The sequence below is a fragment of the Eutrigla gurnardus genome (assembly GCF_963514095.1).
Source record: "Eutrigla gurnardus genome assembly, chromosome: 11".
NCBI lineage: Eukaryota > Metazoa > Chordata > Actinopteri > Perciformes > Triglidae > Eutrigla > Eutrigla gurnardus.
This window is the reverse complement of record NC_139925.1, coordinates 26989266-27007701: the sequence shown is the minus strand read 5'-3', so window position 1 is coordinate 27007701 and position 18436 is coordinate 26989266. Positions and strand designations below refer to the sequence as shown.

The 18436-nt window shown below is 41.4% G+C and overlaps 1 protein-coding gene across 5 annotated transcripts in view; it reads right to left on the bottom strand.

The window, feature by feature from the left end:
• The window catches only part of col13a1 (collagen, type XIII, alpha 1), a 66654-nt gene extending 59032 nt beyond the window's left edge, over positions 1 to 7622 (bottom strand). For all 5 annotated transcript variants that reach the window (XM_084021651.1, XM_084021649.1, XM_084021650.1 and 2 more), the window contains exons 1-2: positions 7602 to 7622; positions 2402 to 2437 (exon numbers count right to left, since the gene is read on the bottom strand). In XM_084021651.1, coding sequence (XP_083877777.1) covers positions 2402 to 2422 — 21 coding nt within the window. In that variant the 5' untranslated portion in view covers positions 2423 to 2437; positions 7602 to 7622. The remainder of the gene's footprint in view (positions 1 to 2401; positions 2438 to 7601) is intronic.
• Between the last annotated feature and the right edge of the window lie 10814 nt (positions 7623 to 18436).

Here is an 18436-nt window from a genome sequence, read left to right as displayed (position 1 = left end):
GAGGAACCAGTGTTAGAGGCATGGAGAGGGATCGGGGCATGCAGCATCCTCAGGACTAGTGATGAGGAGGTGATGTCATGACTGAGCTGTGTGGAGGTTAAGTGGAGCTAATGGCCTCAGTGTGTACCTCAGATCATCTTACAGTGTTGGAATCATCCTGTCTGCTGGTGGAATCGGGAATCCCAACATGTTATGCTGTGTTCACACCAAACGCAAAGCACATTATTTGTGTGGCGTAACTGCATACATAGTCAATGAAGGATGCAAATATGAAAATTTGCATCATTCTTATCGGTGTTGGGATTCTCGAGGAAACAAATGTTGCCTGTGTCTGTGGTCCCCCAGATGTCTACGATAGTAGCTCACATTAGTCTAGAGACCTAACCAGACTATGTGGAGAAACCAGAGACTGTCTGTGGTCCCCCAGAGGTCTAGATAGTAGCTCACATTAGTCCAGAGACCAGACCAGACTATGTGGAGAAACCAGAGACTGTCTGTGGTCCCCCAGAGGTCTAGATAGTAGCTCACATTAGTCCAGAGACCATACCAGACTATGTGGAGGAACCAGACTGTCTGTCGTCCCCCAGAGGTCTAGATAGTAGCTCACATTAGTCCAGAGACCAGACCAGACTATGTGGAGAAACCAGAGACTGTCTGTGGTCCCCCAGAGGTCTAGATAGTAGCTCACATTAGTCCAGAGACCAGACCAGACTATGTGGAGAAACCAGAGACTGTCTATGGTCCAAACAACAAGGTCTCTGCTGTATTTATGTCTAGATGACCTTATTTGGAGTGTTGATGGAGCAGCTACAACGTTAGCATAGCCTAGCATCCATCAAGCAGACTCCATTCAGAACACTTTAAAAGTAGTTAGCTTGTGGTCTTACAGACAGACCTAACAAAGTATGTCTTCTACTGATCACCATCATTATGGAGTTATTTCAGCATCTGGTTATTGATAATAAATTACAGATAAATAGTTTATTCTGGTTCATCCAGCTGTAGTAAACCAGCTGATGTATCTTGCTAGATGCAGTGAATCCAGCTTAGTGAAATCCACAGAGCACCTCTGGATGAAGTCATGAACTCAGACAGTATGGTGGATCCTGGACTTCAACATGTACAAAGCAGCAACAGTGGTGATTTCAGCCATGATGGATGAAACCTTGTTGGTGTCTACATGGAGATAAGCCCAGCCTCCTCTCCGGTGCATCTAGTGTGAGTGACGCAAATAAACAAAAATTATCCAGCGGTCAAACTCATTTGAAACGACGAGATGATTAATTTCACGTTTGGTGTGAACAACATTAAACTCAGTGTCTCATGCTGCACTATGATTCCTGTCTGATTCATGTTTCTGCACACATCATTGCACATTTTCTTTGTGAAGCCATATTAAACACATGGCCTCCTTCTGTACGTTCTCCACTCACTCCTGAAAGCTTCAGGCTTCGTTCGAGCAGAGAAGTTTACTAGCATCTGAAACGTGCACCATTGTTGGTCAAAGTGCTTTTAAAGGTTTTTGTCCCTCGTCTTGGTGTGAACAACAGAGACACTTTAAACTAGATTTTACTTGTTTGATGTAATTTTCCCTTTTACTTTAAATTCTATTGTTTGTGCTTTTACGTGATTTTTTGTGCTGCAGTCTTGGCCAGAAAAATAATTTCTTAAAATGAATTTTACATTCAGGTCAGTTTTCTGCAGTGCTTTTCATTATTCCCACAGTGACTCTCATCATGCATTTAAAGCATACTGAGACCTGAAGGTCTGATAATTGTTTTCACTCGGCGACTTTCCTCATCCAGGTGAGAGGCCTTCAAATATACCCACATGTGGCATGGCTGGAGTAGCTTGAAATATGGCCAAATCCAAAAAGAAAAGTTCAAAACTAACCGAACAAAGTGAGCGGTAACGTTGAAAATTACAGGCCGTTAACTGCATAGAAGCGACTGGAGGTAATACCAAAGTAAAACAGATTTTGTAATAAGTGGTTCCACTGCAGCCTGGGTGGGCCGAGGGGGACATCAAGCACAAGCTGTCTTAAATACACACAGCGACGTCTAATAGCTGCAGAATATATTACATAGGCTGCCACTGACAGCTGGAAGGCCCTAAAGACACACTGAGAGGTTTTTATGTTGAGTTACTGTCTCTGTGCAGAGGACGATATAGCAGCATCACTGCGTGGTTCCTACCACATTATTCTATGCATTCTATATCGCTGTCCCTCATGTAGTTACATTAAGGCTGTTCATGAACAATACACAATCTCATTTAGCAGCAGAGGCTCAGAGAATGGAAGTGAAAAACCATTTATTAAAATAAATAGTCACATTTCCTTTCTGTCTCTCAGCACATACGAAAGCATTACTGAAGTGCTCTTGAGCCACGAGTCACTCACCATTCTCCCAGGAATCCCCATACTTCCTTTGTCACCCTATTGATTAATGCAAATTCAGAAGGAACAAGGGTCAATGTGAAGGTTAGACTGGAGACTGAAGTAAACTCTTAAAGGAATACCTTGACATTCAGACTCGGTCAGGTCGTTTTCACCACATTGATCAAATCTCATCCAATTAAACAGAACCTACTTTGAATCAAATTGCACTGGGCACATTGTTGATCATTGAGCCTAATGGGTGCGTTACTGGAAAAGAGGTGATACTGGGATTGTCCTAATGTCATGGTATCCATTCAAGGACCAGAATCAATGGTGCTGAGAGGGCTTTGTTAGTTAACGATGCAGACCTATTGTTGAGACTAGAGGCAAGCATTCCACCATACTGTGATAGGAAAAAAATAATGCATTCATGCCAGAGACTCCTGACACTTTTGAGATGTTGAATAATGTTGCAGAATGTGCATCAAATGTTCCTGATGTTATTTGAGGCAAGTTGTTAGTGGCCGAGACAAATACTCTACTCTACTACTCTACTCTACTGACACATCCAGTTTAAGGCGGTTCCATAGCTTTATGAACACTATAGATTTCACACTATAGATAACCATAAATCAGTCAGTGTAGTGACGAGTTCAGGCAGGTGGGTCTAAATACACCAGACTTTTTTGTAACTAAACCCACAATCTTTTCCTGTTATGATAAAACTGTAATGATTCATTTTGATGGACGCCTTTTAGATGTCGGTGTGGTTTAGGACTTCACACGGAGGACTGGTGGCTTCGGCTCATGTAGACGCACCAGTCGCGCCCAGGCGGTAACCTCTGAAGTGCATTCTCTCAACTGGCCATCAGGGGGCGACGCCTCTGGTTGCAAAAAGAAGTCATGGGAGTCTATGAGAAAATTACCCTCCTTGAATTTTTATTTCAGAACCTTAATTTCAGCCGTACAGCCTGAACCAATGCATAAAATAAAATGTATCAACCAAGTCGGCAAATAAAAATGTTAGCAGGATATGTTTCTGCACCCACAATATGTTGAAAGTTGTTGTTTCTAAATGATGAATGCCTTTCATAAATATGTTTTATATCAGCCCCATATCACGTTAACGTTTAAAAAAAAAAAATGTTTTGTTCAAATAAAAACATAATAGGCCTTTTTACACAGACTATTCTGCCGTAATAGCAGAAAGGAGAGTCAAAATATACCGCAAACCGCACCGTTTATACCACAACAGTGTCTGCGTTTACAAAGCATCCCGGCTTTGCGGAACGAGACAGACACCACATGGCGATGAGAGCGACGCTGTGTTCAATGAGCGTTGAAATCCGATTTTTGCTCGAGCGCTTACAAACAACAATGAAAGGTGAACTTCTGCTCGTCTCACATATTTACACGACTCTTCAACAAGTGAATTTGCTGCATCATAAACATATGGATGCGTATAACGGCGGCCTTGTACGAGTAACTACCGGTGTTTTATCTTCTTGATCTACCCTTTGAGCTCGTTAAATCCGCTGGCGGCGTGTCGCCCTGGTAACACGTCTTCACTACGTCACGTCTTTTCCGCCTCGGGTGCTTGGAGCGTTTAGATACAACGCCGTATCGCCTCGTCTCTCCTCTGATGTGGTTCTGTGGCGATCTCCGTTGGCGTCTCAGAGGTGTAATATTCTGTTACGCCTTTCCGCCTCAGCGAGCATTTAGACTGACGGCGGGGCGGATTTAACAGCGGAATACTCCCACAACAAAAAGGCTGTATAAAAGGCTAAGGTTACATAATGAAACAACAAGTAGAATTGTTGCCCAAACCTTGTTGAATTGTTGTTTTGTGTTTCAAAACTAAGAATGTTCGGTCCAGATAAAATATATTTCCTGGAAACACAATTGAGAGTAGAGTTTAGTTGAATGGGAACATAATTTTGAGGGAGACAGAGTTGTAATCAGCTGGTTTCACACGGGACAACAGCGTTGGGTGAAAGTCCCGTGTTTTTTTTTGACCCCTCCAATCTCCACAGATTCAGATGTTTCGGTCCTGATACATCAGATGGGCTAGTGTCTCTGTCATTAGTATGTAGTTTATTTTTGAAACCCTTGAACTACTACCAGGCTCCAGCTGGGCTCTTTGAAGCCTCCTGTCCATGGTCTTGATTTAAACCGAGGCCTTGGGGAGAATCTGGCACCACCAAAATGGTTTTAATCCAGACTTTACAGAGTGCCTAACGTGATTATTTGCTGTGCCCACAAAATACAACTTACACTAAAGTAGGTTTTATAGCCATGAGACGAATAGAGTGTTTTGTAAAACCTCATGCAGTCCGGTGTTGCACTACAGTCAGATGAAACCTGATCACTGCTGCTGCACGGCTGCATGGTCCATGTTTCTACTCATTGGTTCTTGACTGGACAGATAAAGGTCAGGTAGGCTGTTTTTCCTCTACCGCCGAACACCCACGCACGCACGCACACACACACACACACACACACACACACCAGGCCCTGCGTTAGCAAACACATGTCAGTCACAAGGATTTATGCAGGTCCTTAGTGGTGCAACGTCAAGGTGTCTGAGGCATAATTTACAGCCTTAATGAGCCTCAGCTGGACTCACACCAACCAGACACCACACACACACACACACACACACACACACACACACACACACCTCTGCTCACCACCAGTAGATGTACTACTTGGGAAAAAGGCTCCCATGAGACCGTATTTGTTGATATAGTTCTGCAGTGAATCAGTGGAAGACAGGTGTTAAACCCGATCTTATCTCAACTCAGACACACCTGTATAAGACGGATCCATCTGGTGTGAAGCTGCTAACAAAGTTAACTTCATAATTCAAGGTCAACTTTACAGCTAAGTATTAAAGTCATCTTAGCAGCTAACTGTATTGGTAGCGTGGAAGCGACCTGTCAATCATCAGGTAGTCCCGCCCCTTTCTTATAGACTTCCATGTAATCAGACTTCTTTTTACAACTAGAGGAATCGCACCCTGATGGCCAGTTGGCAGCTTGGCTTTACTTTTTAGAACCGGAGGTTTCCACCTGGTCTATACATAACCAACTGACCTGTTCAGACAGGACACACTGGGACAGGCTCCCGGGCTCCAGCTGATTGAGCTGAGTGTGTACAGTGTCTATTTAGGACCAATATCAGCTGATTGGGAATTAATCAAAATGATCATTGGCGGAGCAGCTAATCTTCATAAGATGCACCTGTAACCTGATAAAATGCTGCAGTAAACTTCAGCAAAGCCAACAGAAAATAAAAAAAAAGACATTTACGGCTCAAAAAAATCAAACTGTATGGATATACGACTTTGAAATGCAAAACAGCAAACCAAAACTACGTATGACTACTTAAAGTTTCATGGTTTGAAATGCCAAGCATGGCTGGGAGTGAGAATGTGTCCAGACATCTGATGTCAACCTTTCCATCATTGTACATATAATCATCAAGGAGTTATTGATTATTTTCATTAGTAGGAAGTAGAGGAAGACGGCAAGGAAGGCGGTGAACACAATGTGATGGTGATCCATCGTCAGAACAGTGGGGTTTACCTCCTGTGTTTATAAAGACCTACACTGTCACATTCTGAAATAACCACATTCTCTGGAAAACACTGCTCCCTGATTTCCAATTCTTACAGCCCGTCGTTTCACAAACCACATCCTCCCGCCCCCATCCACTCAAAGGCCGCTCCTGATTTAATTTCCCGCTGCTTGGCGGCTGTAATCAATCACAAATCCTGGAAGGAATCTCATCCTCGCTTTGACACGGAGAAACTCTGAGAAAACATGTGACGCATCTCTGCTGGAGACTGCTTTATGGACCTGTTTTACCAGTGAGCTTGTCAGAACCAAATGGGGGGGATTGCTGGTTGTGACTGGCAACCCAGGACAAAGGTCAGATACGAGAGGGCCACCTGTTGTCATGATGGGAACCATGTGGGGTTGACAAGTTGAGACTGGACAGAAAGGGAAGGAGAGTGTTGGACGGAGGAGGAGGGAGGCGTAGAGACGATCAAACAGAAGCAGGTTTAGTCAGAGAGATCAAACTGGAATTAAATCCAAACTGAAGCAGAGAAGTGGCGTCTGAATTCAAACATCCAGCCAACAGCCCACGGTGTTATGAATGGATGGTGTTAAGGTTTTAAAGCTGTAAGCATCACTGCTGTACTGACATCTCACTGAGATCATAGAAATAACATTGTTGGACTCATTTTAATTCCCCGGCAAATGTATCTGGACATGTTGAAGTGTTTGATGAAGTGCAGAAGGTTCAATTTCAATGCAACACTGTTTCCTTCAAATTACATTCATATGAAACTAATATGTGAATGTGTTGGGATGTGGTGGGATTTTTCATCGCCACAGTGAGGAAATATATATTGTAGAAACCTAGAAAATGTTATATTATTATAACCCTATCCATTAGTTAAACTACCCAAAATAATACACTCAAAATGAATCAATAATAGCTCCTCAACCATAAGGCTTACATGAATACATCTGGCTTCATTTGAAAGATGAGAAGCTAAACAATATGAATCCATGGTAAGTAATAAACTAAAACAAAATAATAATAATTACAAGATGTTTATACTCAAATTATACATTACAATAATAATAATAATAACAAAATTGTATATTTACCAAGTTGGTACAACTTCACTGTTAAAAGACTTCTCAATGATAGTTTACAACAAACAGTTGGTTTACAGATTATACATCGGAAAACCTCATGTTTTCAAAACAGTACAACATTCATGTTTTACAAATAGAAGATTATAAAATAGTGATAGTTTCACAAGGACAGTGTGAGGGGAGCAACTGAGGGACTGTCTAGCTGTGAGACACATTGGAATTAAACCTTTCATTTTGTAAAATAGAGTTTCAGCCTCTTTAAAAAGTCCAATGTCGCAAATATGTTCCCTCAAAAACAAATTCAGCAAAGGCAATTAGGATGACATAGATGTGTTTTGTTGGAGTTGTTTTAGATGATCTGTACACTGACTTCAAAGAAAACAGCTGATGAGGAATGCTGGAAATAAAATGATACTATTTCTATGATCATGCAAACACATTGACAATGACTCAGTCGAGAGCAGGCAAGAGATCAACACTGCAGGGATAACTCTTAACTCATGCAAATACTAGAGCCACACACAGACACAAGTTCAAAAGACAGTTACCGGAAAACCTGCCCGTCCAGGAGGACCCTGAAAAAGGGGTGAGAGAAAATTGGTACAAAAAAGGAAAGTGTGAGTTTAACAGATAAAGTCCACATAATGAAACATGGCTGCACTAAGCTGGGCCAGAATCAAATGACAGAGAATTCGGGTAGCTACTAGGTTTCATTTTGGCCTTTTCAGCTCAGTGACAGCACACAGGAAGAACAATGCTGATGCAGTGACATGCCTCTTTAAATTTCCAACAGGCGTTCAGTGAATCCTATAGAGAGGCTAAGTCCCGCCCCTTACTGTGGACCACCTGTGATCTTATTTTTGGGAAGAATATGTATGGTAGTCAATGGCAAAGGACAATGATTTGACTCTGTTTGAATTGTACCATGAATTCCACATCAGATGATATGATGTGATCAATTTAAAAGGTAATGTTTCCAGTCCAGAAAGAGTGTCGTAGGATTGTCATCGTATTTAGTTTACTGTCAAACAGCTCAGTGAACTACATCTCTGGTCTCACGCATCTTGCTAGCATGCTAGCTAATTTAGCTACATTTCATCATTGATGTATTGATGTAACGTTATATGTGTTTTATCATTGTAGCTTCAGTGAGAGACGCCACTAAAGTATTGAGAATTACATCATTTCATATTCTAGTATTTAATAACAGTTAAAGTCTAGTATTGCAACAGTTAAAGTCTAGTACTTAAACAGTAAGTCTAGTATTTCAACAGTAAACGTCTAGTATTTCAACAGTTAGTCTAGTATTTCAACAATTAAAGTCTAGTACTTCAATAATTACTCTAGTATTTTAACAGTTAAAGTCTAGTACTTCAACAGTTAGTCTAATATTTAAACAATTAAAGTGTAGTACTTCAACAGTTAGTCTAGTATTTCAGCAGTTAAAGTCTAGTACTTCAATAATTAGTCTAGTATTTCAACAGTTAAAGTCTAATACCTCAATAGTTATTCTAGTATTTCAACAATTAGTCTAGTACTTCAACAGTTAGTCTAGTATTTCAACAGCTAAAGTCTAGTACTTCAACAAAAAATTAGATGTTCTTGGTGTGCAAAGTGATTATTTAAATTAACAAATGTTGTAATTCATGGTACAATTCAAATGGGATCAAAGTCATATTTGTCTCCCACCCATACATATTTTTTCTGAAACAGGGTCCCAGGAATGGACAGAACTTATTTTAACACAACATTTTCGTAAAAATTAAACAACAATCCTAATTTCATCTCAAAGACTCGTGCAAAGATTTTGGGAGAATGCATGCTGGAAGTCCAAACAAACCCTATTGAAAGCTCCTCAGTGACCTCACCCTACTTGAGGACCTTGCTAATGCGGATGTGACAACATGTTAGCGTGGTGGCTTCCACCACAAGAGCTAGAATACAATGGCCACCAGTTATGAGCATGTTCTAAGAGCAAGGAGCACACCGTCAAAAGCCAAGAGTGTTTTGTTTTCATTGAGTGAACAGAAACACAAATGCTTTTTGTGAGAGCAGCTCTTCAGTAAAGGATGGAGCGCTAATTGGTTGGAAGTCAAAACAGGAAATCTTGACATTTTCCAAAAAGCTGCTCTTGAATCCTGGCATGAATAAAATATTCTGGTCCAGAGAGAGTGTCTGTGTGTGGCTTTGATGACTGAATAAAAACGTCCATTTACAATTGAAAAATAAAATCATGATAGAAAGAGTGTAGGAGTTGAACGGACATAAGCTTTGTCCCAAGTCAGCGGCTGCATTTGAAAACCGAGTGTGTCACAGCAGCTGATTCAAAAAGATCCAACTGATGGATCCTTCACGGCCCAACTTATCCCAAGATCCATTGTGCGGCGGTAATGATTTGATTTCCCGGTCGATGTGTCCTTGCAAGGCTGGAGTTGCTGAATTGGAACACAACCAATGAACTGTCTTCAGTGTGACATGTGACAAGCACAACATAAAATGGTAAAATGTTATTAGTCGTTATGGTGACAACGCACATTGGTGGGGCAGTAGAGGAGCCAATGTTGTGACTGGTGCTTGTCTAGTTGGAGAAGCATTGGCTGTAATAAATCCCACTAGCAGTGAGGGGGCGGTGTACGAAGGTGCATGGCCAGGTGCTGAGTGTGAACACACTGCATGCAAGCGCCTGTCCGTTAGCTACTGGGTCTCCTGGGGCCGTACACAGGGGGCAAAGGTCACCCACTGCCGGAAGGAACCCTTCACTTGAATTACACAGTAACCCTCCAACATGTGGCTCCCATTTGGCAAAGTGCTGCTGGATGAATGGAAGGTAGGGAGGTGGGTGCTGGGAGAGGGGTATATCTGGATGTATGGTCCTCTGGTTATCCTCTGTTCAATAGAAAGGCTAAGTCCCACCCCTTCCTGCATCCCCCATGGGAATTAATTTTGGAAAAAAATATGTATAGTAGTCAGCAAAATATATATACACATATAAAGTTGGAATATTGTATTTTCAGACACAATTCTCTGTTTATTGCTTTTTAAATGCATCAATAATCACCTTTGACCAGGTGCAATGATTACATTATGTGTCACAATTACCCAGGCCAAATGAATTCATGTTTGGCGCTATAAAAGAGATTTGCAAATTATTCCAAACGTATGGGCAAACCTGTATATATGGGGATTAAGTCCTGTTTGAATTGTACCATGAATTACACATATGATGTTTTTTCAATTTTAACTATAATTTTTCTTGTCCAGAAAGTCTCAGAGTGTCTTAGGTTTGTCATCGTACCATTTAGTTTATTGTGAAACAATCATCACAGTGAGTTTAGGCAAGTGTGTTACAAGCCCCTGTCATGTTTCATATTTACATTAACGGAGACCAGCAGTCCAAAATTGAGTTTAAAAAACTGATGATTGATGGAGAAGTAACCTGGCCTGCGTGTAGTGGATGCTAGGATGGGAACCAGAAACCTGTGAGCCTGAGCAGGTGTAAACAGTGAAATACTGTATTCGTGAATACATTATATTTACTGCTCAATAGAACATTCCAGCCCTGTCTCATGGCAGGTTGTGAAATGGTCACCAAATGTCTATGTCTCGACTATGGTTTCATGTCTCTCAGTCTCTTTTGGTGGACAAACAACATTGGTTTGGTCGTCTTAACTTAACGTCTGGTTTGTTGCTAAACCTAACGTTGGTTTTGTTGTCTAAACCTAACGTTCGTTTTGCTGTCTAAACCTAACATAGTTTTTCTGTCCAAACCTAACGTTGGTTTTGTTGTCTAAAGCTTACGTTGGTTTTGTTGTCTAAACCTAATGTTGGTTTAGGTTGCCTAAACTGCCGCTTACCACAAAATCAATAAATTAAATTTTGTGATTTTTTTTTGCGATTTCCGTGAGACTGTGTTGGACATTTACCTGTAATATTTACAAGACTTTAACTCATCAATATTGTGTCCAATATTGAAATATCCTGAATGATTTCGTCTGTCTGACTAGATCTGTGAAGTCATACTAAAAGCCGAAGGAGAACCATAATCTTTATCGCAGCTTGTTCAGCATGCTAGACCGGCATCAAGGTGTTTGGCGTGCTGTAGCTCAAGTAAGAGAGCATGTGGAATCTGACCATGTCTTGGAGTTTAAAATGCTGGGATCCTGTGTAGTGAGAGTGGAAAATCCACCTCATGTACCTTTAAACTTCCTTCGTAGGAACTATCCCTCAAATTTTCCAGGGAGGGATATTTGGCAGAGTTGACTTTAAAACTGACACGGCTGTACAAAAGTCAAACTCATAGTGGCCAGATGTTTGGAAACTTTGTGCCATCAAGGCTCAGATTCATAAGATTTTCCTTTTAACCAAAGGCTTGATTTCAATGCTAAGATGTGAGCCACTCATCCTGTGCGTGCAGATCTGCATGGAGCTGAAGCCTATCCCGGCATTCAGTGGGCGCAAGGCGGACAGGTCCCTAGTCCGTTGCACGACTGGCCAACAACGACTCACAGTATCACTCTGCTCACACAGGCAGGCAAGAGTCACCGACATGAGGGGAAGATGTAGACTCCACACAGAAGAAGATCCAGAACTAGGAAGAGTTACCATGGGTACAGAGCTGCAAGCCACCACTTAATGAATACTAGCCAGGGCGCACGCAAACTTTGGCTTTTTGGCGTACGTAAACTTTTAGTCAGGATCCTACGCACAGTTTTATAAATGAGGCCCCAGGTGCTTTAAATCACAGTGAAGTCAAAAGACTTGCAGTAAAGAGTAACTAAACCCCGAAACCACTTTTCTTTGTAGGTGAAAACCAATGTATCTACTAGGGGTGGGAATTGATACGTTTTTAAAACTATCAATGCCATTGTCAATGCTGCCTATCGATCCAATTCCTTATCAATTCTCTTACCGATTCCTGAGTAGTTCAATAAATACTTATACACACTATAATAAGGGATTTTAGCCCATAAATTAAAAATAAATAAAAAACGCACCTTGAATTTGTACACATTTTATTAAAAAAGCACCGCAAACCATTATAACGAAAGAAAAGCTCAACATAGAAAGTTGCACACACTTGTTTGGATTGTGTGTGTGTGTGTGTCTCCTATTTGGGCAAACACGGCCAAGCGTAAATCAGGCTTTCCGATTGGCTGTAAAAGCCGCTGCGGGAGCAAATACGAATGTCCGATGCATAAACGTAACTCTATACGTCACTAGCAAGATGGCGGATGAGAAGTTGATCGACATACATAAACAAAAGGGGGAAATGCGCCACGGAGACGAGGAGACATCTAGTCACATCTTTACAACTATACGCATTTGTTTTGTTGTCAGAAATTAATCGCTCACATGGGCAAGCAGGGTACCGTTGTTTAGCCCCCTTTCTCTAGTTTAAGAGGAAAAAATGCATGTTCCTAGCGCAAACCATTACGGAGTTATGACGCTCTAAAGACGACATGATCTTTTGTAGCGTATTAGCTACAATGGGTCTATGCCTCCACTGATTACACACGGCAGCATTTTCATTGCGTTTGGTGAAATGTAGCCAGACTTTCGATGCTGCCTCGTTGTTTATAGGTTGTCGTTGCGCGCAGGGTCGTCGCAGAGAGTGACGCAATGTACCGGTTCTCGATTCCCACCCCTAGTATCTACAGTATGTATTTAGTAGTATTGTTGATGGATTCAGGTCCAACTCTCAACACTTAATTTCAAATTGTGTTAAAAATATAGAACGTGACTGCCCTCTACGAGTTGAATTTTGCTGTTAGCTGATCTGGAGACAGGTGATGTATATGGAGGCAGCTTCCGTCACCAATGCCTGATCCACCCTCCCCTCCACCCCCCTTTCAACCTTTAGTTAGTCTGTTAGAATTGTTAAACACAGCCTTGTATTTAAATGAATATTCGCAAATGTTTATAATTTGTGTCATGCTAACAGACCTTTACCGGACATAACTAACCAATATCATAACAATAGCCAGCATGCTAGCGATTAGCCTCTGAGATTAGCGCTAGCTATTAGTATTAATGCTAGCTATAATCATAACAAACGCATAGGTAACTATAGGTAACTGCTTGGCAAGAATAAGAATGGATATTACTGTTGAGAAACGGACACAAGTTTACTTGAATATCCTCAAATTGAGGACTTAGTATGATTTGGTGCAGAACATTTGGTCACTCCTCAAACAATATTTGTTAGACATAACATTACCATATACCAATTTAGCATCAGCCATCACAAATGCCAAGTTAAAACCAGTCCAGCTACATGTTAAAGTAATGTAGACCAAGCCCAGTAGTTCATGTGGTGCTTTTCATTTTCGGAAAATATAGCATGGGATTAGCTAGCTTGCTATCTAGCTGCCCAGTCCTTAAATTAGTAAAACCTCACTTCATCCATGCACTATTGTCCCAGTGGAGGAAAGTACATTCCTATCAGCAGATAATGTTTGTAATGATGAACTGATTATGGAAAATTATCCAATGATAAACGTGACTGGATGTAACTCTCCACTTGCGCTTCTAGGCTAGAGGCACTTCAGCCATACCTCTGGGGTTTAGTTAAAATGTCCTAAAGGTCCTGTAAGAATCAGTACTGTTAGGACAATAAGCACAAAAAAAAATCTATGATAAAATATAAAACAATATAAAACAATACCATCAATTGATGAATTATAATGAGCCATATAATAAAGCACAGCATATTATCACTGCATCCACACAAGGCGATACTGGCAACGTCACACCAAAGTGCTAAAAAAAAGCCGTCACTTTACCACATGCAGGTCAGATACGGTGTCTGGTCTACTTACTGGAGGTCCTGTAAGACAAAAGAGAGAGAGAGAGAGAGAGAGAGAGAGAGAGAGAGAGAGAGAGAGAGAGAGAGAGAGAGAGAGAGACTTTAGATTTATATAACATACATTATGTACAGACAGTCTAAATACCTCAAATGATTGGTTCACAGTGCATTAAATTACCACAAAACCACGGTATCGATTTCAGGATTTCAGGGGTCATTCCCGTGGCAGCATGTGAAGCATTCTGCCTACTAATCAATTCTGGGATTGATGGAAGAAAAGAGAAAGCAAGGGAGATGCTAGATGATACGCCCTCCACAGCCTCTCTTTTGCAGTTGTTCCAAATAAATAAAGCTGCCTAGCTAAAAAGTGCTGCACCAAGTGTATTTTTTCTGAGCGCCAAACCTTTTTGGCCGCTTCAAGTTGAAACTCAGTGAACTTTTGAGAAAAGCTCTGGTGACATGACTAGGAAATGGAGGAGAAGCTTATTAGGTCTGTGTCTGTCTGTCTTGGACTTTGTATGTCAGACAGACACCATCACAACAAAGACGCCCTTTAGTGGGAGCAGAACCGCCGACGGACACTCATTTACATTTTGGGTATTTAGCAGATGCTTTTATCCAAAGCAACTTACAATAAGTTGTAAGAAAGTGCAACAGTATATCGCTATCAACACGATGCTTTTATTAGCGTACATCATAAACTGTGTATAAGAGGTAGACATAGTCGTTGTAACATCACCTATTGGTTTGTTTCAAACCCCAAAGTTCAGCATTTTGTAGATAATAAATCAAGTGAGAAGTAGCATAATTTTCTCATAGACTTCTATACATCAGACTTCTTTTTGAAACCAGAGGTGTCGCCCCCTGATGGCCAGTAGAGTGAATGCAAGTTTAAGGTACTTCAGATTTGGCTTCAGTTTTCAGAACCGAATGTTGCTGACTGCTGTATACATTGCATCAGATCATGGACACAGGCCAGCCATAATGGAAACCCTTCAATTATGTGAAATCCTCTTCTATAAAAGACTGAAATGTCACATGAATTTATTGAGTGGCCATTATTATTTTATTAGCCATTTATTTATCTCCAAACAGGCATAACCTTATCAAAAACTCAACCCCGTTTATTTCAAGTTGTATCAGGATCAGAAACTCATCAAAAACCTGTGGGAGGTACAGACAGACAGGCCCAGCACATGACGTAGAATAGACCTTTAACAAAAACCAGTATACTTTGCCCTGACCTTTTCATGAGCACAACAACGCCATCGGACAAAATCAAATACTGCTGAATCCAGACAGAAAGTGTTGGTACGTCAATCACAGCAAGGTGGGGAGAATCACTCATGATAAATCTTTTCTGTGAAAGGTCAAATCAAATCCGCTGCTTTATCTCGTAAGCAGGTTTATTGTGCCTTCAATCACAGCCCCGAAACCTTCTGTCAGCTCAATTTGTTCCCTTTGTCATTGCAGAAATTTAAAAGCAGTTGGAACAAGGACAAGAGGATGACTCACAGGCTTGGTAAGAATAACTATTATGTTTTACTGCTGGGTAACAGTGAAAAGATGTCATACGTTGTACTATAATATCCACAAACTGAGGAAAAAACAGAGATTTAAGATTTAAGACTCAGCATGATGATTTAGTGCATAATATTTGGTCACTCCTCAAGCACCAAATATTGGTTTGTCATAAGTGAAAACATCTAGAAGAAACACACGATCAAGGTTCAATTCATTGCATAACAGACTTGCCGAACAAAATTCAGTTTCAAGTCCCACTTTTAATATACAGTACTTTGGGCTCTGTGCAGGCACCTCTTGTCACCAATATCGCTGATACCACGGGTACCAATGATGGAACGTTAGACTTAAATTATTAATTTTACTGTTAATGGAATCCCTGCAGTCCTCATAGTCTCAATTTATGTAGTATTTTTTATTTAACAGTATAATTAAAACAGGAGTAGAAGGGACATTCCCCTTCAAATCAATGCGGCAGGATGGTCAGAATAGCAGCCATTCCTATGTGTACTGATTACATCATAGGCAGCAACACTAATAATGTCAGTTGAGTGACAACTTTGTTTGTGCTACATTAAAGCAGTGGAATTAGCAAACTTGCTAGCTAACAGCTTGCTAGTTATGCTTGCTAACTCTGACATTCTTTAATGCTACAGTGGTTACAGAAAATGAGCGACCCGGTACCATCTGCATCTCACTAACCACTGCTCTGGAGAAGGTACCCAGGTAACTAGCTAGTCTCCTGGTGAGCTGCAATGACACTTTTCAGCCCGACTGATGTGTGTCACCATAACTAACCACTGACAACAGTCAACCTTAATGTTAATATAATATGCATATTAATAATGATATTAGTGTTGATATAAAGACCCGATCTTATCATTTGCGAGGCTTCGGACATGGCTGTTCCAGTTATCCACTCCCAAAAGGGTAAGCCTAGACCTTCGTTGAATGCAACAGCGGGGAAAGCAAACATTGAAGCAGCATTCCTGTTGCATTCTGGGCCTGCCATCACATCCTGTTGGCTGGGATCACTCACTCAGGGGACACACTGTAGAGCACCTTGATCCAAAGGCACTTTGGGAGGCCAGGGGGGGGGGATTCAAATATAGCACATGAAGCGGCGCCTGGTGAGGGGCTGCTGAAGCAACAGCTTTACATGCAACAAGCAGTGGGCACAACATGAAACAAACTACACACTCATAAACACACACACTAAAAGTGAATGTGCTTGACTGCATCGATGCCGTGTATTCCAAGCGGAGCTTAATGCTGTCTAACTGTTGCTCACACCTGTTGTCTCTGCTTATGTAAGGGCGCTAGTTAGCTGTGGCCGGAAATGGAGATCTAATACCACATGCCAACATGCAAAGTCATGGGCGTTCCCTCGTCCCTTCTCCCATTGGACTCAGTCATTTATTCAACACTAGCCTGTCTTCAAAGCAAGTATGCAACCAAATGTTGAAAATTCTTTGCTTACTGCATACGACTTTCTATTCCAGCAATGATGCATCTGATGAATTGTAAACCCTCAAATCATCCAAAGGTATGACCCCACATCACAGTGTAAACCGATGTGGGGGGCAGGTGGGCTGTCTTGATCTTGAGACGATCTCTGCCCCCCACAGATCCAGGAATAACTGTGGAATTTCAGTTCTGAAAATATCCAGGTCCAAAAACCCACCAAAGCCTCCTGCTCTCTCAGATTCCCCGGCTCCTCCGGTGGCACTTAGAAACAGCAGCCAGTTCAAATGTTTGGGGCGCCGAGCTTCCGTTCGGTGAACACCGCTGAGAGATCCAAGGAGATATCGTCTGTCAGATGGGGGCTGACTAAAAGACAGGTTGGAAGCATAGGCTGTATATAAGATGTGGATTCAGTCATTGTGATGTCACCCATTGATTTGCGGACTATGGTTTTGAGTTGGGCATTCTGTCCATCGCCATCTTGCAATTTTTGCTAAATGTTACTAAATGAACATGTTTACCGAGATAATAAATCAAGAGAGATTTAGGGTCATTTTCTCATAGAATTCTATACAAAGAGGAGTTCGCCCCCTGATGGCCAGTGCAAATCCTACAATATAAAATGCATAAAAAATAAGTCTAAACATAATGCAGAATTAGTGTGAGCCCTGAACTTGTTTCTCTGCTATGAGACGGTCTCATCTTGGTGTCATTGAGGTGTCATTGAGACAATGACACCCGAAGTGTCTTCCTAATGTCCAGTCTGTTCCGTGGTTGTGTCATGTGACCAAGGAGGGAGAGCGCAAGCAGATGACACGACAGAAGAGAATCCGGTAATTGTCAAAATAAAACAGCTTTCAGGCAACATATTGATTTTTCTCTGCGGCCAGGTGCCACACGGAACACTGTTGGGGACCACTGTTCTACAGTACTACAGTAACATCTAGCAAACAATTCCAGGTCCTCTACGGCACCATGTTCACCTGCACCAACTCTGTTAACACTTGTAGACGTTGTGTGCACAACTAAAGGAGGCACCACCTTGTGGCGCTAAGTGGCTCCGGCTGTTACTGTGTTTCTAGCGACACTTCTCGGTGCAATCAGTCCGAGAAGTCGTAAACCCTACATTCAGACATTTTGCTAAGTCTAATCTCAGTTTGGTAGCAGAGTGCAGGTTCAACATTCAGAACAAAATTAAAACAAACGCCAGAAGCCGAGAAAGTCTAAAGCTGCCACTTTTGAGATCCATGATGGACACAGTTTTTTCCTCTAACAATAAAAGCAGTTGTATGTTTAGAGAACAAAACAGTTGACCAAATGTAAGAATCTAATACACAAGTCTGACAAAAAAGAGAGTAGAAATATTATGTCTTTCTCCCCCAGACCGACAGGAGACACTTCCACCTTTATAAAGTGGACTGCAACATGGTCATAGGTTGGATGTAGTGTGATTTTTCATTATAAATCAGACAGCTTGGACCAATAACCAGCCAGGTGGTGTGAGGTGAGTTTGAGGTCTATGTTATGCAAAATCTCTGACGTCAAAGTCTCACTTCCAGATATAGTGACAGGACAGTGACAGGCCTGTTT